This window comes from Rhinoraja longicauda, chromosome 37 (assembly GCF_053455715.1).
Source record: "Rhinoraja longicauda isolate Sanriku21f chromosome 37, sRhiLon1.1, whole genome shotgun sequence".
NCBI lineage: Eukaryota > Metazoa > Chordata > Chondrichthyes > Rajiformes > Arhynchobatidae > Rhinoraja > Rhinoraja longicauda.
This window is the reverse complement of record NC_135989.1, coordinates 10,608,833-10,634,033: the sequence shown is the minus strand read 5'-3', so window position 1 is coordinate 10,634,033 and position 25,201 is coordinate 10,608,833. Positions and strand designations below refer to the sequence as shown.

General features: G+C 45.5%; 1 protein-coding gene across 1 annotated transcript; it reads left to right on the top strand.

Annotated features, from left to right (window-relative positions):
• The first annotated feature begins 7,924 nt into the window (after nt 1-7,924).
• Nucleotides 7,925-9,738, top strand: junba (JunB proto-oncogene, AP-1 transcription factor subunit a). Its single transcript, XM_078429507.1, has one exon. It carries the CDS (start codon nt 8,321-8,323, stop codon nt 9,263-9,265), a length of 945 nt encoding a protein of 314 aa, XP_078285633.1. The 5' UTR covers nt 7,925-8,320; the 3' UTR covers nt 9,266-9,738.
• The last annotated feature ends 15,463 nt before the right edge of the window (nt 9,739-25,201 follow it).

The following is a 25,201-nucleotide window of genomic DNA, read 5'->3' as shown; positions in this document are numbered from 1 at the left end:
TGCCTCTACCCGAGACCATCTATAACTAACTAGAGTTGTCGGATTTGGCACATAGAAACATAGAAACATAGAAAATAGGTGCAGGAGTAGGCCATTCGGCCCTTCGAGCCTGCACCGCCATTCAATATGATCATGGCTGATCATTCAGCTCAGTAGCCTGTACCTGCCTTCTCTCCATACCCCCTGATCCCTTTAGCAAAAAGGGCCACATCTAACTCCCTCTTAAATATAGCCAAAGAACTGGCCTCAACTACCTTCTGTGGCAGAGAATTCCACAGACTCACCACGCTCTGTGTGAAGAAAATTTTTCTCATCTCGGTCCTAAAAGACTTCCCCCTTATCCTTAAGCTGTGACCCCTGGTTCTGGATACAACCCTCGTGAGACCCCATCCAGAGCACATTGTAGGAAGGGTAGGTTAGCCGTAAAGGTCACAGGAAAAACGTGTAAACACCACACAGGCAGCACCTGAGGTCAGGATCAAACCTGGGTCTCTGGCGCTGTGAGGCAACGGCTCTACCAGCTGTGCCACTGTGACGCTTGCCCATTCAATAAGACCTTTAACTTTGACCATTTCCCACTTTAGTCCCATATCACGTAATACCTTTGGAAAATCTAGTAATTAAAACCTTAAATAAACTTGACAATTAATTATCCAACATGTAGCTGAGTAATAAAAAAGGCAATGATTCATATGATTCTGAAAAAGAAATGTCTTCTGATCTCAGTCCTGGCAGCATTTTGCACACTAATTCACCACTACCAGAAAGAACATAAACCTCATAAATCTCACAATTAGTGCATACACAATACACACACACACATGCACATATGTCTACACCGATCAGCCAAAACATTATGACCACTGACAGGTGACTTTAATAACATTGATTATCTTGCTACAATGGCACCTGTCAAGGGGTGGGATATATTAGGCAGCAAGTGAACAGTCAGTTCTTGAAGTTGATGTGTTGGATGCAGGAGAAATGGGCAGGAGTAAAGACCTGAGCGACTTTGACAAGGGCCAAATTGTTCTGGCCAGACGACTGGGTCAGAGCATCTCTGAAACGGCAAGACTTGTGGGGTGCTCCCGGTCAGCAGTGGTGAGTACCTACCGACAGTGGTCTGAGGAGGGACAAACCACAAACTGGTGACAGGGTGTTGGGCGCCCAAGGCTCATCGATGCGCGAGGGCAACGAAGGCTATGGCATCTGGTCCGAACTGACAGAAGGTAGACTGTGGCACGAGTCACAGAAAATTTGAATGATGGTCACGGGAGGAATGTGTCACAATACACAGTGCATCGCACCCTGCTGCGTATGGGGCTGCACACGGAGGACCAACAGCATATTAGGCAGGTGGTCATAATGTTTTGGCTCATCAGGTCATAATGTTTTGGCTGATCGGTGTATATATATATTTGTGTGTGAAGGGTCTCGACCCGAAACGTCACCCATTCCCTCTCTCCTAAATGCTGCCTGACCTGCTGAGTTTCTCCAGCATTTTGTGATGCCTTCTATATATATATATATATGTGTGTGTGTGTGTGTGTGTGTGTGTATATATGTGTGTGTGAGTGTGTGTGTGTGTGTATATATGTGTATGTGTAGGAAAGAACTGCAGATGCTGGTTTAAATCGAAGGTAGACACAAAATGCTGGAGTAACTCAGCGGGACAGGCAGCACCTCTGGAGAGAAGGAATGGGTGTCATTTCGAGTCGAGACCTTTCTTCAAACCCTTCTCGTTATATAAGTGTGTCTGAAGAAAGGTCTCAACCTGAAATGTCACCCATTCCTTCTCTCCAGAGATGCTGCCTGTCCCTCTGAGTTACTCCAGCATTTTGTGTCTATATATATGTGTGTGTGTGTGTGTGTGTGTGTGTGTGTGTGTGTGTGTGTGTGTGTGTGTGTGTGTGTGTGTGTGTGTGTGTGTGTGTGTGTGTGTGTGTGTGTGTGTGTGTGTGTGTGTGTGTGTGTGTATATATATATATATACACCTGTACATACATATATGCTCAAATATATATATATATATACATTATATATATAATGTAAAGAAGGGTCACGACCCAAAACGTCACTTGTTTCTTCTCTCCAGTTACCCCAGCATTTTATTTCAATATTCCGTGTATAATCAGCATCTACCGATAGCATTTCTGGAGAAAAGGAATGGGTGATGTTTCAGGTCAGGACCCTTCTTCAGACCCGTGTCGATATGTGTGTGTGTGTGTAGGCATGTGTGCGTGTGTGTGCGCGTGTGTGTGTGCATGCGTATGTGTGTGTGTGTGTGCGTACGTGCACATATATATTGAAGCAGGGTTGGTGAATTTTGCATCGGAGTGCTGGATATTTGTCTGCCTAATGAAGCCAATTCAGAGGCTGCAAGGTTCCTTCCAATTTGATATGATTTGGTAATCCTGAAAAGACTGACTTCTGCTGCTGAGATAGAGTTCTGCAAATTAAAAAAACCCTCAAATAGTCATTCTTTATCTTCAAGGATTTTGTTAAGGTAAAAAGCGAGCGCACTTAATCAGCAGCACAAAAGTGGCCAAGAAGGGAAAATAAAACAGATTTATAAGTGACAGCTTGCAAAGATCACTTACGAAATGCACAGGCTTACAGATGTGCGCACTAATAATGATCGCACGCACACACTCAGGCACAATCACACACACACACACACTCAGGCACACTCACACACACACACACTCAGGCACACTCACACACACACACACTCAGGAACAAACAGACATATATGCCGCTTATTAAGTACACCTCACTTTTTGTACACGCACACACACACACACACACACACAGGTACACACACACACACAGGCACACACACACACACACACAGGTACACACACACACACAGGTACACACACACACACACACAGGTACACACACACACACAGGTACACACACACACACACACACACACACACACACACACACATTTGCAGACACACACAGACAAACAGACACATACACACACACATACAGAGGCACGCACACACACACATACATAGGCCCGCACACACACACAAAGACATTGGCAAGGTACATCGTTTTCCCAAACGATGATTGAATTTTAATCTATTGCACACACACACACACACACACACACACACACACACACACACACGCATGCACGCACGCACGCACGCACGCACGCACGCACGCACGCACGCACACACACACACACACACACACAAAGACATTGGCAAGGTACCACATCGTTTTCCCAAACGATGATTGAATTTTAATCTATTGAACACACACGCACACACGCACACACACACACACACACGGTGCTGTATTAAGCACTGATGTGAACTATAGCTTGGTCTTTCACAATCTAACCTGCAGATCAATAGACCGAGATGCTACTTGCATAGCAGTATAATCTAGGCTCATACAGGGAGAGACCCTGCCTGTTCTCCCTGTGACCGTTTAGGTTTCCTCTGGGTTCTCAGGCTGCCTCCCACATCCCAAAGAGCTGACGGCTGGTAGGTTAGTTGGTTCGCTGTTAATCGTCCCAGGTGTGTAGGTGAGTGGGAGGAACTGAGGGCAGTTGGTGGTCTAGAGCCATTACGTCAGCCAGCATGGAAACAGGCCCTTCAGCCCCTCTGAGTCCATCAACCATCCATTTACACTAATCCCATTTTATTCTCCCCACATTCCCATCAACTCCCCTCAGAATCTATCGCTCGCCCACACACGAGGGACACTTTACAGTTAACATCTGCCCAGCGGTATGAACATTGACTTCTCCAACTTTAGATAGTTCCTCTGTCCCTCTCTTTCCCTCCCCCCTTCCCAGATCTCCCTCTATCTTCCTGTCTCCACCTATATCCTTCCTTTGTCCCGCCCCCCTGACATCAGTCTGAAGAAGGGTCTCGACCCGAAACGTCACCCATTCCTTCTCTCCCGAGATGCTGCCTGACCTGCTGAGTTACTCCAGCATTTTGTGAATAAACACCTTCGATTTGTACCAGCATCTGCAGTTATTTTCTTACACTACCATCCCCCACCTCGCAGGGATGTGGGAGGGAGCAGGAGACGGAACCAGAGAACCCCAAAGGGACACAGGGAGAACTTGCAAACTCCACACAGACAGCACTCAGGGCTCGGGGTTTAAAACCCAAGTCACTTGCAGATGTGATAAAGCAGCATCTCAGATGAATGATGAAGCCCCTGTGAACTGATTTTGAAGTGTTCTCTCTGGCAAGCGTTATAGCATTGCACGCAAAGGTTAACAGACGTCTGGGGTGGCTGTTTGAATTCTGGCATGTGGCCAAGCTGTTTGCTGCAATGGGCACTGTAGATTTCTGCACAACTGGTGCTGATAGATCCATAACCCTCCCAAACACTGCTAAGTTGGGGGATGAGTCAGTCTTTGCAGTTAACTGTACAACATCTATTTGATCGTGAGGTACATCAAATTATACCCAATCTTTGTCTAGTTCATCAGTACTCCTTCGAAGAGGGTCACTAATTGCTGATTTCTTTTTTAACGCGTGGCTAATATAGGTAGCTTCCCAGTATTAATAGATTACTGGAGAAAGAACATTCTCTGTTTAACTGCCTGAACTTTAACTGTTTATCTTCTCTGTTTCTCTAATTAAGAGTCTGAAGACGGAAACATAGAAAACATAGAAAATAGGTGCAGGAGGAGGCCATTCGGCCATTCGAGCCAGCGCCATTCATTGTGATCATGTCTGATCATCCACAATCAGTAACCTGTGCCCAACTTCTCCCCAGTGGCATGAACATTGACTTCTCCAACTTTAGATAGTTCCTCTGTCCCTCCCGTCCCCTCCTCCTTCCCAGATCTCCCTCTATCTTCCTGTCTCCACCTATATCCTTCCTTTGTCCCGCTCCCCTGACATCAGTCTGAAGAAGGGTCTCGACCTGAAATGTCACCCATTCCTTCTCTCCCAAGATGCTGCCTGACCTGCTGAGTTACTCCAGAATTTTGTGAATAAATACCTTCGATTTGTACCAGCATCTGCAGTTATCTTCTTATATTATTCTCCCCATATCCCTTGATTCCACTAGCCCCCCCAGAGCTCTATCTAACTCTCTCCTAAATTAATCCAGTGATTTGGTCTCTGTGGCAGAGAATTCCACAAATTCACAACTCTCTGGGTGAAAAAGTTACTTCTCTGTTTCTCTGTTTAAGAGGGGTCTCGACCTGAAACATCACCTACAGACATTCTCACCCCAGATGCTGCTTTACCCACTGAGTTAATAGAACACAGAGCGTAGGAGAGTACAGTGCAGGAACAGCCCTTCAGGCCGGCCAATGCTGAGCATGATGCCAAGATAAACGAACGTCCTCTGTCGGCATGTTGATCCACATCCCACCATTCCCTGCATGTGCCTATCCATTGTTCTGAGTTTCTCCTCAGGCACTCTGAGTTACTCTCTGTTCAACTCACTGGCTAGAAGCGCCTGCCCATCGCAGCTTCTCTTCCCCTCATTGATCACCCGATCTAGCTTCGGGTGACACCTATCCTGGTTACACAATCAATCCAGTTACACCCTTTTTGGACCAACCGCCCGACGTACAAACACAATCCAGCAGCCGAACAAAACATCTTAGACGGCGGAGAGGATTTACGAAGATGTTACCGGGACTCGTGTGTCTGAGCTACAGGGAGAGGTTGGGCAGGCTAGGACTTTATTCTTGGAATGCAGGAGGCTGAAGGGGGATTCCTATAAAGGTGTACAAACTAATGAGCAGGACGGGGTTAATGCACTTCACCTAGGGTAGAGAGATTCAAGAACCAGGGGGCATAGGTTTAAGGTGAGGGGAGCAAGACTTAGTAGGAACCTGAGGGGTAACTTTTTCACTCAGAGGGTTGGGTAGATGGAACGAGCTGCCAGTGGAGGTAGTTGAGGCAGGTGCTACAACAGCATTTAAAAGACACAGACAGGTACAAACATAGGAAAGATTTAGATAGGTAATAGACCAAGTGGACCCGTTGGGCCCAAACCTCTCCTGCATTGGTGCAGCACCCTCTCCTCCCCCTTCCCCCTCCTCCCTTCCCCTCCCCCTCAATCCCCCATATCTTCCCTCCTTCCTCCCTCCACCCCCCTCCCTACACCCCCCCCCCCCTCCCTAGGAGATAGATGTAAACTTTAAAATGTGAATAACTTTAAAAATATAACACCAATTTCAATGAAACTTCTTCCATTAGCACCAAAGGGACGACGGTGAATTAGGTGGGCCTAAAATTGTCGCGCTATCGTGTACCGTTTTGGCTGTAGTTCAGGAACGAACAAACAAACAAACAAACGAACGAGAGTTTTAGTATATAGATGGGCCAAACTTGGGCAAATGGGACTAGCTTTGGATGGGGCATCTTGGTCAGCATGGATGAGCTGGGCCGAATGGCCTGTTTCTGCGCTATAGGACTCTAAGTCTCTAATATTCAAGGTTCTTGAACAAATGGAACAGTCCGATCCATTTCCCCGGGGCATTGTCACCCTGGGATCTTGCTGTGCTCAATTGACTCCCACGTTTCCTGTATTACAACAGTGATTACGAGAGTGTGTCACTGATTGTAGAATCGTCCTGTGCCTTCCCCTGACACCATTTTGAAGAACACTCCAAGCATTCACTCCAGAATCCCCGAAAATATTGCAAAATCGTACACCAAGGATTACTTTTGTTTTGCGTTTATTCACAAAATGCTGGAGTAACTCAGCGGGTCAGGCAGCATCTCATGAGAGAAGGAATGGGTGACGTTTCGGGTCGAGACCCTTCTTCAGAAGGTTGGTCATTTAGACGTTGTGAGGCGGGATTGACTAGTCCTGGTTACTAAACTGGTAATCCTAGTGGTCAAATCCCCATCAGGATAGATGGGAATTTAGATTCTGGAAATAAGGAACTGCAGATGCCGGTTTACACACAAAAAAAGAGACAAAGTGCTGGAGTAACTCAGCGGGTCAGGCAATATCTGGCGTACTGAGTTATTCCAGCACGTTGTGGGAATTTAAATTCAGTTGATCGTATAGATCCTGTTAAAAAATCCAGTAATGATCACCGTGAGAATGCCGATACATCTCTTCAGTAGAGAAAATCTTTTATTTCCCTGGTCAGCGTTATCCTTAGCAACGTGAAATGACCCAAGCAAGACACATACATCCCTCAGTTGGGGTGTCGGAAGGAACTGCAGATGCTGGTCCATACCGAAGACAGACACAAAGTGCTGGAGTGACTCAGCGGGTCAGGCAGCATCTCAGGAGAAAAAGGATGGTGGTGTTACGGGTCCAAAGACTGAAAATCGCGTAATAGGGGGAGGAATTAAACGGGCAATAATTCCAAACATGAGAATGAATGTATAAGTCGCTATTAAAACATACAAGGTTTTTTCCTCTTTCACGTGTGGGCATTGATATTTTTGTTTAAAAACCCAGCAATGATAGAAGAGTCGTGTCTAAGTGAAACATCAGACCAGAAACATATGTCAGCATTAATTTCCCATTGTAAGGAAATATATCTAAAGAATGAATGTATAAGTCGCTATTAAAATATACAAGGTTTCTAAAGATATATTAGTCTGAAGAAGGGTCTCGACCCGAAACGCCACCCATCCCATCTCTCCAGAGATGCTGCCTGACCCGCTGAGTTACTCCAGCATTTTGTGAATAAATCGTGGCTAAGTGAAGACGGTTGTCAGAAGAAGGGTCTCGACCCATTCCATCTCTCCAGAGATGCTGCCTGTCCCGCTGAGTTCTCTCCAGCTTTTTTTGCGTCTGTCAAAACCTCGGCGTTCAGTAACAAGAGGGTTAACCTGTTTTGAAAGCTCTCTGCTGGCCTCTAATGTTGAGAGGGAAAACGAGAGAGAGCGAGAGAGAGAGAGAGAGAGAGAGAGAGGGGTGGGAAATAACAGAGCACACACAAAACCAATCAAGTGGGCAGGGCACTGACATCATCTCGCCTATTTAAGAAGTGATGGCAGCGTGAGCGAGTATGTTTGTATAGGCGTCACAGGAGAGAGAGAGAGAGACTGTTCACTCGCATCCAGGATTCAGACACAGGCAGAGTGTGAGTGGTCTTATCTCAACCCCACCACCAGCAACCCAAACGGACTCTCTTCCCCCGGTTGCCGAGGGCGAAGCTGCGATCGCCTGGTGTCGTGAGAGAAGGGGAACTTTGCCATTTCAATCGCTGCGGCTGTCATTCGAGTGGCTCAGCAATAAACTCTCTCTGGACTGAAATTCTCTCTAAAAAAACCTCTCCCCCTTCTCTCTCTCTCTGTCTCTCCATCGCGCCCCCCCCCCCACAAGTGAATCCCTCTCTGGGCTTTCTATGTCTACGAAGATGGAGCAACCATTTTATCACGACGACTCCTTGTTTGCGGGTTACGGGGCATCAGACGGGGCTCTCCACGAGTACGGGTCCAAGTATTACAAGGCCGGCATGAGTCTCAGCCTGGTGGAGCCGGCGTCGAGGTGCTTGAAGGCTCAGGCGAGGAACCCCGAAGACGCGCTGCTGAGCGGCGGAGACTCGGCTCTCCTCAAACTCGCCTCTCCAGAGCTGGAGCGCCTGATCATCCAATCGAGCAATGGTGTGATCACCACCACGCCCACCCCTGGTCAGTACTTCTGTGCAAGGAACATCACGGACGAGCAGGAAGGGTTCGCCGACGGCTTCGTCAAGGCGCTGGAAGAGCTGCACAAGATCAACCATGTCGCTCCCAACGTGTCCATCTCCGGCCCGGGAATGAACTGCAACGCCAGCAATGGCTACGGCGCCACCGGACCCACCGAGGTCCCCCCTGTCTACACCAACCTCACCGCCTACAACTCCAACTGCATCTCGGCCGTCCCTGGCTACCCTACGGCCACCATCAGCTACCTCCCCCCACAGCCCATCGCCTACAACCTGGCGCCTGTGCCCATGGGCCACCCGAGGTTGCAGACCCTCAAGGAGGAACCTCAGACGGTGCCAGAGGTCCAGAGCCGGGGGGAGACGCCGCCCCTGTCTCCCATTGACATGGAGAACCAGGAGCGCATCAAGGCGGAGAGGAAACGCCTGAGGAATCGGGTGGCCGCGTCCAAGTGCCGCAAGAGGAAACTGGAGAGGATATCCAGGCTTGAGGACAAAGTGAAGAGTTTGAAAACGGACAATGCTGGCTTAGCCTCCACTGCCACCGTCCTGCGAGACCAGGTCTCCCAGCTGAAACAGAAAGTCATGACTCACATCAGCAGTGGCTGCCAGATCGTATTAACCCAAAAACTCCAAGGTTTCTGAACTGTAGACGGGCAGGAAGAAAGAGAAAATAAAGAAGAAGCAGAAGCAGTAGCCAAACTAAGAAAGACTTAACGAGGAAGGCGAGGCTGGCTTCTTGGAAGCCGCTTCGAGGAGCCGGGGAAGAGCGAGATGTCTTTCTGAAGGTGAAGCACTGATCCTTCCAAATGCAAAAAGAAAACACTGAAGTGGACAAGAGGGGGGTTTGTGTTGAACTGGCCGGCGGTGGCCGGAGACGCGCAGGAGAGATTGGGACTCTTTCAAGGACTTGGTATAGTAATAGGAATAAAAAGCGCCCGGAGTCTCGACCATAAACCGTTCGATTGTAAAATATTTTTTTTTGTCTCTCGTTTTCGAGTTTGTTTTCCTTCCTGGTTTAGTTCTAACAAACTGGGTTTAAAAAGTTGTGTGTTTATTTGATATGTCTGTGGTATTACTTGTATTTAAGTAAATAGTTTGTACTGTGAACTTTTTTACGCACTGTGTGTGTGTGTCTTTTTTTCTTTTATCAATACTGGTATTGGAATGTATTCTCTCAAGTTCTCGGGAGCGGAGATAACCATCTGATTTAGTGCATTTTTCTGCAGAAAACTGGTGGTGTGTTGGTACATGTGTGATATCCGAGAACAGGGGGGAGTTGAAGGCGGTGACATTTTCCTGCCCTGTTTTTTCTCCCACTATATATGACCGCGTCACAGAGAATGTGTTTCGGGGGAACAGGAAGGAGGGGGTCAGGGATGGGGGAGGTTGGAGGGAGGGAGGGAGGGGGGTGCCAAGTACCTCTGGTCCTTCCATAGATGGCTTCAAATCAAAGCCCCTTCCTAACTCGGCCTCAAAGAGTCAGGTTGATAAAGGTGATGAAAAATGAAAAGGTGATTTAAACTGACGAACGTTTAAACTCTAGTCCCTCAACTCTGGATTAATCAGGAGGGACAATCGATGTGGGTGGGGAGATTCTGAAGTGACAGAGACCTTTAAAGTAATGTAAGCCTTTGTTAAAGTGAATGTGGGAAAATACATCTGTTTGTGTGGAGGCGGGCAATATAAGACGGTCAACTTAAGCAGAAACTTAAGGAGATATCAGTGAGAATGGGGTTGAGGGGAATATGATCAATATATTCTGGGAGAACCTGGACAAATGGGTGAGGGGGAAGGGAATGGGAGCTACACTGACATAGACTCCTGAAACCATAAATGCCAGCATGAAGGGGTTGGGCTGAATGGCCTTTATCAGTATGCTAGGCAGCGCCATGCAGGCTGGAAGATTAATTATCTGTTCTTTGAAAGAGTTGGAAGGGAGGTTGCTGATTCAAAGATCTTGACCTGTCACTGGTTCCCTGACTGGGCTCACAAAGATTCTCGAGGGAAAGTCGGGATAACAGCCAGCTGGGATGCAGAGAGAGGGACCTTTGTGGTTTCCTTTCCCTGAATCTTCTCCAGCTCTCTTGGGGGTAAACCGGGGCTGCTGGGTTGGAAGCAAATCCATTCTGGTGTTCACTTCCTCCTCCGTTTTCATTGTGTAGCCTTCTTATCCTTGCAACCTGCACTTGCATGAGGTATAGGAACAAAAAAAACTGCAGGTGCTGTTTTAAATCGAAGGTGGACACAAAATGCTGGAGTAACTCAGCGGGTCAGGCAGCATCTCGGGAGAGAAGGAATGGGTGACGTTTCGGGTCGAGATCCTTCTTCAGTCTGAAGAAGGGTCTCGACCCGAAACGTCACCCATCCCTTCTCTCCCGAGATGCTGCCTGACCCGCTGAGTTACTCCAGCATTTTGTGTCTACCTCGCATGAGGTACGTTTTCTCCCCCACTCCTGACTCAGTCTGAACAAGGGCCTCGACCCAAAACGTCACCCATTCCTTCTCTCCAGAGATGCTCCCTGACCCGCTGAGTTACTCCAGCATTTTGTGTCTATCTTGCATGAGGAATAACGTTGTGAGTAAGATACTGAAGCTCACCAATTCCAAGCAACTGAATGCCCAGAAATAAGTTCACTCCAGAAAGGAGAGGGGAAGGGGCATTGGTAGGATCGGTCAAGGAAACAGCAGGCACAGTTCAAGTTGAAGCTAGACACAAAATGCTGCAATAACTCGGCGAGCCAGGCAGCATCTCTGGAGAAAAAAGAATAGGTGATGTTTCGGGTCGGAACCCTTTCTCAGACTGAAAGGTGAGGTGGAGGTGGGGGAATAAATTGGGAGAGGAGAAAAGTCCAGAACAAATCGGGACATCTCTAGTGCTTGTAGGTTTTCTTTCTATAGGATTCAGAAGAACACGGGGATCATTGCTACCCCAGAGACCATGAGGCTTGCATCTGTTTGAGGTCTTGGCCTTCAAGCACTCTGTTCCTCCGATGCCCAAAAGCAGTGCTGGAGTGTACTGAAGGCACTAGTGAATGTAATCATTGATGCCTGTCTTATGAGTGGTTGCCCCCAATGATAAGAGAAGTGGTCCATATTGTCCAGGGTCTCGTCATGTCAATGGGCGTTCTTGTGAGGGACAGGTTGGCAGAGGACCTAGTTTCATGGATATTAATCTCTTCTGTGTTTCAATGATCTGGAGCTCTGCCTTCGAACATACCTGCCTGCAATGTCGTTGTGCTCTGCAGCTCGATGTTCAAAGCTAGGGTGACATTGGTTCCAGAGTGGAGGCAAGAGAGTTTAAACAGCTTCCCATTTGTGCTGTGTAGGAAGGAATTGCAGATGAAATGTGTAGAATGGGTTAAACCAGCATCTGCACACCCTTCTTCAGATTGCAGGTGCTGGTTTAAACTGAAAACAGACACAAAATGCTGGAGTAACTCAGCGGGACAGGTAGCATCTCTGGATTGAAGGAATGGGTGACGTTTCGGGTAGAGACCCTTCTTCAGACTGAAGTCTGGGGAGAGGGAGATGCTCTCTCTGATAGAGCTCAAGAATAGCGGAGTCAGGGGGTATGGGGAGAAGGCAGGAATGGGGTACTGATTGAAAATGATCAGCCATGATCACATTGAATGGCGGTGCTGGCTCGAAGGGCCGAATGGCATCCTCCTGCACCTATTGTCTATTGTCTATAAAATGAGTGGAGATCAAGGAACAAAGTGGGTGGAGATCAAGGAACATGTACAATAGATCATTATTAGCTGGGAGAAGATAACAACAAAGCAGATAAAATGTAATCAGAGACAGTCAGACTGGTCGGTTGTCCCATTGATTGATTGAACTTTTTCCACACAAAGTGTGGTGGGTGTATGGAACGAGCTGCAGGAAGAGGTAGTTGAGGCAGGGACTATTGCAAAGTTTAAGAAACAAACAGGTACATGGATGGAACAGGTTTGGAGGGATATGGGCCCAACGCAGGCAGGTGAGACTAGTGTAGATGGGACGGTGTGAGCAGGTTAGGCCAAAGCACCTGTTTACATGTTGTATGACTCTATGATTAGGTCTACCACTGCAGGAAGATGCAACGAAAAGGACCGAGAAAAGTCAAAAGGACTGAGAGAAGTGTGTACAGTATCTATCTTTTGGTTACGATAATGGTTCGAATGAAACTATCTACCTGATCGATTAAAGTTTTGCAATCAAAGAGAAATGAATACACCGGAGATAGCAGCAAAGTGCTGGAGTAACTCAGAGGGTCAGGCAGTGGGTCTGATGAAGGATCTCGGTCGAAACGTCACCTATTCCTCTTCTCCAGAGATGCTGCCTGTCCTGCTGATTTACTCCAGCATTTTGTGTCTATATCCGGTGTAAACAAGCATCTGCAGGCTTTTTGTATACAAAGAATGATAAATATTTGGTTCATCTTCAAAGTAAAATCCTGCAGCTGAATTCATGGCATTTTGAAAAAGGTAAAGTTTGAGAAGGACGAGTCTTAATGGTTTTTTGGATCATTTAGGATTTCTAGAATTGACAAGGCTACTTTTCATTGTTGAAATGTGTTGATAATGTCGTCACCAGCGATGGAAGCTGTGATCAATGCCCTAAAACACTTTCGCTGAATACCTCTGTTCAGTCCGCCTAAACCTACATGATCTCCCGGTTTCTAAACACTTTAACTGCCCCTCCCATTCCCATACTGACCTTTCTGTCCTGGGCCTCCTCCACTACCAACGCAAATTGGGGAAACAGCAGCTCATTTTTCCCTTGGGCAGCTTACACCCCAGCAATATGATTTTCAACTTCTCTAACTTCAAGTAACCCTTGCTTTCCCACTCTCTCCACCCTCTCCCATCCCAGTTCTCTGACTAGTTTGACTGCCCTCCTGATTAAATGTTACTTTGAATGCCTCGTAGGTATTTATTCACAAAATGCTGGAGTAACTCAGCGGGTTAGGCAGCATCTCAGGAGAGAAGGAATGGGTGACGTTTCGGGTCGAGACACTTCTTCAGACTGATGTCGGGGGGGGGCGGGACAAAGGGAGGATATAGGTGGAGACAGGAAGATGGAGGGAGAACTGGGAAGGGGGAGAGGAAGAGAGGGACAGAGGAACGATCTAGCATGTTGCTAAACTCTCGTTGAAGAGAGGAGGAGAACTTCTTCAAAGTGGACATACCTTGAGGAGAAATCGCAGTGGAGCAACAGGTAGTGTAAGAAAATAACTGCAGATGCTGTTACAAATCGAAGGTATTTATTCACAAAATGCTGGAGTAACTCAGCAGGTCAGGCAGCATCTGAGATGCTGCCTGGCCTGCTGAGTTACTCCAGCATTTTGTGAATAAATAACTTCGACTTGTATGCCTCGTTGTCACTTTCCCTGAACTAACAATGATCTATTCTACATTTTCCTTGAACCTCATACCCTTTGATCTCTCATTTTCACACCTTACCCGTCCGTATCTCGTTTCTCTCTCCCCTGGCCCTCTGACTGAAGGAGGGTCTCGACCCCAAAACGTCACCCATTCCTTCTCCCCAGAGATGGTGCCTGAGTTGGTGGTATTGCTGCCTGAGTTACTCCAGCATTTTGTGTCTCTCTTCGCCCTGAAACAGGGTCAAAGTGATTTGAATCGTGCTCGGTCTTTTTCCTGGCTTTCAGCAGCTGTTTCAGAAAGCTATTGCATTGCCACGCCACAGGTATCGGTATTGGACACCGTTCCCTCTTCAACTCAAAAGGTGCCAGACCACTGTTTATTTTACCTGCAGAAAGCGTTGAATAATTTGAGCTCAGATCTTTTTGAACCAGGCCCCAGTAGAGGAAGTTTTCAGCTTCTGATGTTGTCAGGGGGATATTTCATTGGCAGGCAGATATTTCATGATCTGGGGGCCAGAGACATACACCGATCAGCCAAAACATTATGACCACCTGCCTAATATTCTGTTGGTCCTCCGAGTGCAGCCCCATACGCAGCAGGGTGCGATGCACTGTGTATTGTGACACATTCCTCCCGTGACCACCATTAAAATTTTCTGTGACTTGTGCCAGTCGACCTTCTGTCGGTTCGGACCAGACGGGATAGCCTTCGTTGCCCTCGCGCATCGATGAGCCTTGGGCGCCCAACACCCTGTCGTGGTTTGTCCCTCCTCGGTCCACTGTCGGTAGGTACTCACCACTGCTGACCGGGAGCACCCCACAAGCCTTGCCGTTTCAGAGATGCTCTGACCCAATCGTCTGGCTATAACAATTTGGCCCTTGTCAAAGTCGCTCAGGTCTTTACTCCTGCCCATTTCCCCTGCGTCCAACACATCAACTTCAAGAACTGACTGTTCCCTTGCTGCCTAATATATCACACCCCTTGACAGGTGCCATTGTAACAAGGTAATCAATGTTATTCACTTCACCTGTCAGTGATCATAATGGCTGATGAGTGTACATTGCAAGGTGTATTAAATGTAAACACCACTGAAACATAAGAAGCTGCTTTTCAAGGAGCAAAGTCACAGATAATAAGTACATAAATTAGATAATAGATTTTTAGCAAAGAAGGAAATGCATTGACCAGAGAATGTGGAGAATTCTGCTCTTCTTCTGAACCCAATATCTTAAATCTCATTAGCAAGAATACTAGCATTGAGCGAGGAATCTCTCGACCCGAAATGTCACCCATTCCTTCTCTCCAGAGATGCTGCCTGACCCGCTGAGTTACTCCAGCACTTTGTGTCTACCTTCAATCTCTCAAGTACTTGTGGAGCACGTGATAGGTCTCGCTGTGATGGTAAGATCCCTGACCGAGTCGTAAATGCTTCTTGTTTAGGTTTCCATATTAAAATTAACATGTTAGGCACCATTGCAATTGTTTCCCTGGTTGAACCTTCACCTTGGGAGGCAGGAAGGTGAGTTTATAGGCACACTCACTCAATTATATTATCACACAAGGTTTTGGCCATGACACTTTACAAGGATACATTATTATGTTAACAAAGGAACTGCAGACGCTAGTTTAAACCGACGATAGACACAAAATCTGGAGTAATTCAGCGGGTCAGACAGCATCTCTGGGGAAAAGGAATAGGTGATGTTTCGGGTCGAGACCTTCTTCACACTGATAGTCAGGGGAAAGGGAAACGAGAGATATAGACAGTGATATAGAGAGATATAGAACAAATGAAAGAAAGCTATGCAAAAAAGTAGCGATGATAAAGGAAACGGGCCATCGATAGCTGTAGGCTAGGTGAAAACGAGTTGCAGACAATGAGACTCAACAAGACGACTTTGAGGCTAAGGTGGGGGAGGGACACAAGGAGAGAGGGGATGCAAGGGTTACTTGAAGTTAGAGAAATCAATATTCATACCGCTGGGTTGTAAGGCGTTGTTGTAAGTTCCTAAGACTAATAAGAGTTCCTAAGACTAATAAAGTTGTAAGAAACTGAGGAATCTGTACATAACATTTATTTACAAATCATAGGCAGGAATGTAGGTGATAATTATCACCCAGTTAAAGACATTGAAACCTATCTGTTTGCTCTGGATCTTACATTTACAAAAACAGAAACCAGTGACAGGCCACAGAAGCAAAGGTAGGCCATTCGGCCCTTTGATCTTGTACAAACCTACAAGCACTATAATGCATGCCCCATGAATGCATTCCATCACCATGTGCCCGGATCCCTACTTGTCCGAAACGCTATCAATCTTAGTCCGGAATATGCTCAACCATTGAACATCCGGTGCCCTCCAAGATGGAGACTTGATTGTACATCGAAAGGGTAAATTGTGGAATTAAAAAGCAAGATTCACACCACACTTCAACCAAAAGGTATATGGGCTCACTAGATGAGACACGTTACGTGGTACATCCTTTATTATTTGATAACATAAAGATTTCCACAGCACACCAGGGCAACACAGTGACACAGCTGGTGGAGCCACTGCCTCGCAGTGCCAGAGATCTAAGCTCGATCATAACCTTGGGTGCTGTCAGTGTGGAGTTTGCATGTTCTCCCTGTGACCACATGGGTTTCCTCCGAGTGCTTTGGTTTCTTCTCACATCCCACAGACATGCGGGTTTGTGAGTTAATTGGGCCTCTGTAAAATTGCCCCTAGTGTGTAGGGAGATTGTTCCCGATGTTGGGGAAGGCCAGAACAAGGGGTCACAGTTTAAGGATAAGGGGGAAGTCTTTTAGGACCGAGATGAGAAAGTTTTTTTTCACACAGAGTGGTGAATCTGTGGAATTCTCTGCCACAGAGGGTAGTTGAGGCCAGTTCATTGGCTATATATAAGAGGGAGTTAGATGTGGCCCTTGTGGCTAAAGGGATCAGGGGGTATGGAGAGAAGGCAGGTACAGGATACTGAGTTGGATGATCAGCCATGATCATATTGAATGGCGGTGCAGGCTCGAAGGGCCGAATGGCCACTCCTGCACCTATTTTCTATGTTTCTATGTTTCTATGAGTGGATGAGAAAGTGGGATATCACAGAAATAGTGTGCATGAGTGATTGATAGTCAGCATTGACTCTGCGGGCCAAAGACCTGTTTCCAAGTTTCGCTTGGGCAGTTTACACCCCAGCGGTATGAACATTGACTTCTCTAACTTCACGTAGTCCCTGCTTCCCCTCTCTATCCCCTCCCGAGTTCTCCCACTAGTCTTCCTGCCTCCGACTACTTCCTATCTTTGTCCTGCCCTCTCCCCTGACATCAGTCTGAAAAGGGTCTCGACCCAAAATGTCACCCATTCCTTCTCTCACGAGATGCTGTCTGGCCCGCTGAGTTACTCCAGCATTTTGTGTCTTCCTACCTGTTTCCATGTTGTATCTTTCAGTCCCTAAGTACTTTGCAACCCGTTGAGTACAAGAATGATGATGTCCGGAGGCGATTAAACCAGGTCTTCCTCTGAGACAGCAAAGATAGATAGTAGTTCTAAAGAAGATAGACACAAAATGTTGGAGTAACTCAGCGGGACTGGCAGCAACTCTGGATAGGAGGAATGGGTGACCCTTCTTCAGATTAAGAACATGTGTCATGAGTTGCTAATGTGCTGTGGTACAAGGTAGCCTGCCCACTGCAGTACCTCTCAGAAGATACAAAGCCTAAATACTTCAGCTGTGAGAAACCCGATGAAAGGAATCAACAGGACGAAAAGGCTTCATGTGACAGGAAGCTTTTGCAGACAGAGAGAGTGAATGTCTCAGCTGACTATCACTGAACAAAAAACCGGTACAAATGTGTAAAGCAAAATGGAAAAGTGAAAGTGAGGGAAGATTAGCTGAGAAGGTTTCTGATATGGTAAATGTTAGGAAAGATTAGAGGAAATGGATTACATGGATCGGACAGGTTTGGAGGGATATGGTCCAAACGCGAGCAGGTGGGACTGGTGCAGCTGGGATATATCGGCCGGTGTGGGCAAGGTGGACGAAAGGCCTGTTTCCACACTGTATCACTCTCTGACTCTATGAACTTACGGATGCATTGAAAGACGGGTTCTGACTCAAAACATTTGTCCATTTCCCTCTGCGGATGCAGTCTGATCCTCTGAGTTCCTCCAGCAGCTTTTTTTTTTCACTCTTGTGTGCCTCAAAGATTAAATGGCAAAAGGACTGTTGATGCAAGGGCAGGGTTCAGTAATAGGAGAAGCTATAAACAAAAGCCTGTTCTGGGAAGGTGCATATGAATGCAGCCAAATTGTGTTCAACATATATATTAACAAAACAGTGTAGTACAGGAACACACCCTTCGACTCACAATGTCTGTGTTTAACATGAAGCCAAGATAAAGTTATAACTAATCGATTCCTTGCATGTGTCTATCTAAAAACCTCTTAAACGCCACTATCATATCTGCCTTCACCACCGCCCCAGGCAACATGTCCCAGGCACACACCACCCTCTGTGTAAAAAAAACCTTGCCCCACTTATCAAGTATATTCTGCTAAATTCCTAATAATGTTGAGATAATGCCTGCCAATGCTGACAACAATAATAGATAGAGCATAGCAATTCTTTCCAAGCTAAACATTCCTAACCTTCACAATGAAAAGATTTTTCACTGTGCCTCCATTTAGCAAAATGTAAAACAACACAAAAAAAACTAAAATAAATACACGTCAATCTTTTCCTTCAGATGAACTGTTTAACAATAACATGTTACATTTCGGTTTAATGTAATAACAGGGAACTGCAGATGCTGGTTTATACCATAGACACAAAATGCTGCAGTAACTCAGCGGGTCAGGCAGCATCTCTGGAGAGAGGGAATGGGTGACTTTTCGGGTGGAGACCCTTCTACAGACTGATGATCCAGACGGTAAATACCTTGCAGAACAAATCAATGAAAGGTATGCAAAAAGCACTCAGCAGGTCAGGCAGCACATCAAGAGAAAATGGACGCTACCCTTCTTCGAATTTTGTTTTAATTGGCATTCATAGGTATCTGAATTTTCAATGTGTGGGAAGGAACTCCAGATGCTAGTTTAAACCGAAGGTAGACACAAAATGCTGGAGGAACTCAGCGGCTCAGACAGCATCTCTGGAGAGAAGGAATGGGTGACGTTTCGGGGTCGAGACCCTTCTTCAGACTCAATAACTCAATATTTATTTCGGATCTTCAGTGTAAGAAAATAACTGCAGATGCTTGTACAAATCGAAGGCATTTATTCACAAAATGCTGGAGTAACTCAGCAGGTCAGGCAGCATCTAGGGAGAGAAGGAATGGGTCACGTTTCAGGGTCGAGACCCTTCTTCAGACTAATATATCTTTAGATATATTCTTCAGACTAATATATGTCTTCTTCAATATAAGTCTTATATATATATATCCCCATTCCTTCTCTCCTGAGGTGCTGCCTGATCTGCTGAGTTACTCCAGCATTTTGTGAATAAATACCTTCGATTTGTACCAGCATCTGCAGTTATTGTCTTATATAACTAATATAAGTCTTCTTCAGACTAATATATCTTTAGATATATTTCCTTACAATGGGAAATTAATGCTGACATATGTTTCTGGTCTGATGTGGCAAAATGTGATGACGGTGTGAAGGCCGGTTGACATTTGTTTCCTGCCCTACCTTTGAAATTGTGTAGAAGCTTTAGAAATGTAAAGTAGTTACAGGGTGTGCCAACGCTGACGCCAAGCGGGTGACCGGGGCTTTCCGCGTCGTCGTGCGGAAACCAAGTCCTTATATGGGCATATCGGAATGGCTGTGACGTCAGAGCGGCTGGCTTTCCGGGAACCCCCGCCTACGTGTTGATCCAAAGCAGCTGGAGTTTCCAAAGTGGCGTTCAAAGCGCGTAGAGAAGGAATAAAAAAACCCTCTAATTTGCAAATAGATCTATTTTTATAAAGCGACGCTTTCAAGAAAAGACGAAAGCAGAGCCCTAAAATAACATCTTGTTTAAAGGTCTGACTGCAAAAACATCTCTCTTCCCAGCAGGACCTGATGAACGTTTCACAGGCCAACACAGATAATGGTCACAGCTCTCTTTGCTCCATAATTAACTCGCCACAGTTCAAACAGCTTGATGAACCTAGGGTTGTAATGAAAATCCACGTCTAAAATATTGAATAGAGTATTAAACCTCATGGACACAGCCACGTTCAGGACAGAACAACATTGTCATCTGACAGTAATAAGGCTTAATGTATAAAAATAATGCAAGACTTCCTTGTCCTTGTGAAATAGGTTTCCGGTATTTTAGTTTACCTTTGATTAGTTTATTGTCACGTGTACCCAGGCACAGTGAAAAGCTTTTGTTGCGTGCTAACCAATCAGCAGAAAGACAATACATGATTACAATCGAGCCATTACAGTGTATCGATACATGATAAGGGAATAATATTTAGTGCAAGGTTAAGCAAGCAAAGTTCAATCAAGGATAGTCTGAGGGTCACCAACGAAGTAGATAGTAGTTCAGGACTGCTCTCTGGTTGTGGCAGGGTGATTCAGTTGCCTGGCAACAGCTGGGAGGAAACTGTCCCTGAATCTGAAGGGTGTGTTTTTATACTTATGTACCTTTTGCCTTGGCAGTGAAATAGATACAGGAAGTACACAGAATTACACAGCTTGACATCTATGAAGTTTTGGATGAAGTTTCAATGTGCATCTCCAGTTTTGACTGTATTTGTTTCGACTATTTCTGTGTTGTTGCAGCTATAAGAGACATGACATAACTTCTGTTATGATGATGTCAGAGGAAAGTGACACAAATCATGAGATGATCTAATTTGGATCGTTTTATCACATGTTTGTACACACGTATAATAAGTCCAACATTTTATTTTGTAAAGGCAATGATGTTTACAAAGCAGTTGTCACTTCTGTGAATTTAAATGGAGTTTGTACTTTATGTAGTTCTTCCTGTCTATGACACTGATCAGTGTAAACACCGATCAACCAAAACATTATGACCACTGACAGGTGAAGTGAATAACATTGATTATCTTGTTACAATGATGCCTGTCAAAGGGTGGGATATATTAGGCAGCAAGTGAACAGTCAGTTCTTGAAGTTGACGTGTTGGACGTCGGAGAAATGGGCAGGAGTAAAGACCTGAGGGACTTTGACAAGGGCCAAATTGTTACGGCCAGATGACTGGGTCAGAGCATCTCTGAAACGGCAAGGCTTGTGGGGTGCTCCCGGTCAGCAGTGGTGAGTACCTACCGACAGTGGTCCGAGGAGGGACAAACCACAAACTGGCGACAGGGTGTTGGGCGCCCAAGTCTCATCGATGCGCGAGGGCAACGAAGGCTATCCCGTCTGGTCCGAACCGACAGAAAGTTTACTGTGGCACAAGTCACAGAAAAGTGACCATGTGGATTTCCTCCGGGTGCTCCAGTTTCCTCCCATATCCCAAAGACGTATGGGTTTGTAGGTTAATTGACCTCTGTAAAATTGCCCATCATGTGTTAGGAGTGGATGAGAAAGTGGGATAATATAGAAATAGTGTGAAGGGGTAATCTATGTTTGGTGTTGGCCAAAGAACCTGTTTCCATTGAAGATAGACACAAAATGCTTGAGCAACTCAGCGGGTCAGGCAGCATCTCTGGAGAAAAGAAATAGGTGGTGTTTCAGGTCAAGACCCTTCTTCAGATGTCACTTATTCATTTTCTCCAGTGATGCTGCCTGACCCGCTGAGTTACTCCAGCATTTTGTGTCTTTCCTTGGTAAACCAGCATCTGCATTTCCTCGTTTCTACAAATGTTATTGTGATGAGTGTTTATGCAATACTATTTTCATATCGAAGAGATCTGGCGAGGTTTACCGAAAACAGATTGCATCTCCGATATGCTACGTCTATCCTTGCAGTAATAATAACCCAAATCCAGTAACTAACCCAAGTTTTGGTAAAGTTAGAAGCGGATTACGTGGCTGTGAAACTCAAATACAACTCCAGTCCATGAGATGGTGTAAAACACTGCCCCCCTCCACAGACTCAACCATCAACAATTCCCAAACAAACATTTATAATTTATTTGTGCTTAAAAGATGTAGTGAAAGAAAGATATTGGACAACTGTACCAACTGTACCATAAATCCATGAAATACAATGAAAACTCATAAATACATTCATTTCTCTTACCAGTCCTCCTACAGTTTTTAGATGACTCTGACCACAAATGTCTCAATAACTTCTCACTGCATCTCTTAAATAGAAAGTTTCATATTAATTACAAAGCCGAGTGCATGCAAAGCTCTTGTATATTCTTCATAAATCCACAAGGAAATGGCAACTTTTCAAAAGATTCTGGCTTCTGAATGTATTCATTTATTTTTTTAAAAGATAGATGGCGAATGCCTGCTACGGCCCTTAATGGATAGTACTTCATATTTTGAAGCAGACACATAAAGCATTAACAAGGTGGTAAATCTTAACTGGTTCAATGGAGTTTCAAGATAGAGAAACCTAGAGGTTTGTACTTTGTATTTTGAGGGCCAAAAGGCTTGTTTGTGTGCTGTGCTGTTCTATAATTATGCTCTAATAGTTACACATATTGGAAACCGCTCAGAGACTACTCTGATGCTGATTCTTGGACTGAAAGGATTGTCTTAAGAAGAAAGGATCTGCTCACTGGGACTATCTATATAATAAAACTCTCGTTTGTTTGTTTGTTTGTTCCTGAACTACAACCAAAACGGTACACGATAGCGCGACAATTTTAGGCCCACCTTACTCACTGTCTAATTGAAGAAGTTTCATTGAAATCGGTGTTATAGTTTTAAAGTTATTCACATTTTTAAGTTTAAATCTATCTCCTAGGGAGGGGTGGGGGGAGGGAGGGGTGGAGGGAGGATAAGGGGGGTTGAGGGGGGTGGGGAAGGGGAGGGTGAGAGGGAAGGGGGAGGGGAGGGGGAGGGGAGGGTGAGGGAGAGGGGAGGGGAAGAGGGGGGAGGTGGGATGTAGGGGGGAGGGGGGAAGAGGGGTGGGGGGAGGGGGGAGGGGGGAATGGGGGAGGATAGGGTGCTGCACCAATGCAGGAGAGGTTTAGGCCCAACAGGTCCACTTGGTCTAGTATTCATTAAAATTGAGGAGAATGGAAGGAGATCGCTTGGCAATATGTGAGATTGTGAGCATACGTGAGAGGATGGACTGAGAGAATATCTCTTTTCATGTGGGCATTGTTTCAGAATAAGAGGTTGACTGACCATTTTAGTTTAGCTTAGTTTAGGTTCATATAGTTTAATATGGTTTAGGATAACAGTTTAGTTTATTTTAGTTTGATTTCGTTTAGCTTACTTTAGTTTAGTTTAGTATAGTTTAGGTTAATATAGGTTAATATAGTTGAATATAGTTTTGTTTATTATATTTTATTTTAGTTTAGCTTACTTTAGTTTAGTATAGTTTAGGTTAATTTAATTTAATATCGTTTGGTTTATTTTATTTTATTTTAGTTTAGTATTGTTACATGCACCAAGGTACAATGAAAACCTTTTAGTTGCGTGTTACAGTCAGCAAAAACACCAAACATGATTACAGTGTACATGAGGAATTTCTTGTCCCAGAGTGTCATGAATCGTTAACATACTCTATCCCAGACACCCAAGGAGGTTGAATCATTGTGAATATTAATGCTTAGATTTCTAGTTGTTCTGAAGGGGAATCAAACATCACAGGGAACAGACAGGAATGTGGACAAAATCAGATTATCCATCATTTTATTGAGTGTTGGGACAGATTTAACAATCTCGGCACTATTTCTCATGTTCTTCGTTGCCTGATGCTTAAACATTGAAATGCTTAATAACAATCTTCACATGACAGCTCATAACAATCTCAAATACACAACCCAATCCACACCAAGTGAAAGTGTTCAAATGCAAGCAAAATGAATCTATAAGTGAAATCTATCTGAGATGATCCCAGCTTTATGTAGAAAGTGGGTCGGCAGTGGTAAAGTTGCACCAGAGACCCGGTTTCGATCCTGACTACGGTGCTGTCTGTGTGGAGTTTCCACGTTCTCCCTGTGACTGCGTGGGTTTCCTCTGGGTTTTCTGGTTTCCCCCCACATCCCAAAGATGTACAGGTTTATAGGACAATTGGCCTCTGTAAATTGCCCCTAGTGAGTGGGGTGCAAAAGCGGGGTAACATAGAAGTAGTGTGAACGGGTGATCGATTGTCAGTGTGGATTCGATGGGCTGAAGGGCCTGTTTTCATGCTGTACCTCTGAACTAAACTGAACTATGTTTATATAGCATCTCTGATAAAATCACAAAGTCCTGAAATAATTTTGAGCCAGCCAGTGAACTACTTTCGAAGTGTGATCCCTTTTGTAAACTGGAAAATACATCAGACAAATCTGCACATAACAAGTCCCTCTTATCAGCATGCACAAAATGCTGGAGTAACTCAGCGGGTCAGGCAGCATCTCTGGAGAGAAGGGATGGGTGACGTTTCGGGTCGAGACCCTTCTTCAGACCAGGACATTTTGCCATCTGATTGATCTTAGTGAGGGCATCCATTGACTTGGAGGGCATCTACAACACACGATGCCTCAGAAAAGCCACCAGCATCCATAAAGACTCCTCACACCCCTGCAACAGTCTGTTCGAACTCCTTCCATCGGGCAGACGATACAAGGCCTTCTACGCCCGCACCTCCAGACTCAGGAACAGCTTCATCCCCAGGGCCATAGCTGCTATGAACCGGTCCTGCTGAGCCGGATGGTCACATCGCACAGTGATCCGGCACAGATCAACTTGCACTTTATCCTGTCTAAAACTGTTACAATTGTTTCGTTGGGTTGCTGTTGTCTAAATTAATTAAACTATTGCATCGTATGGGAGGCGCATTCCCAATCTCGTTGTACCCCTGGGTACAATGACAATAAATATATATTGTATTGTATTGTATTGTGAGGCTCTTGTGATCTTTGGAAATTATATATTGGTCCTTAAATCCTTATATGTTGATGATTTGGCTTGTTTTTCTGAGTCCTTGTGCCAGTGGTGCTGCTGCGACCAAGATTTTAATTGTATAGGAAGGAACTGCAGGTGCTGGTTTAGCTGTACCTCACCCAACTTGTCCAATTGACAATAAACTCAACTTGACTTGACTTAGAGTCATAGAGAGATACAGCGTGGAAACAGGCCCT

Coding starts and splice junctions, on each gene's coding strand:
- junba (XM_078429507.1), top strand. CDS start 8,321: ATGTCTACGAAGATGGAGCAACCATTTTATCACGACGACTCCTTGTTT.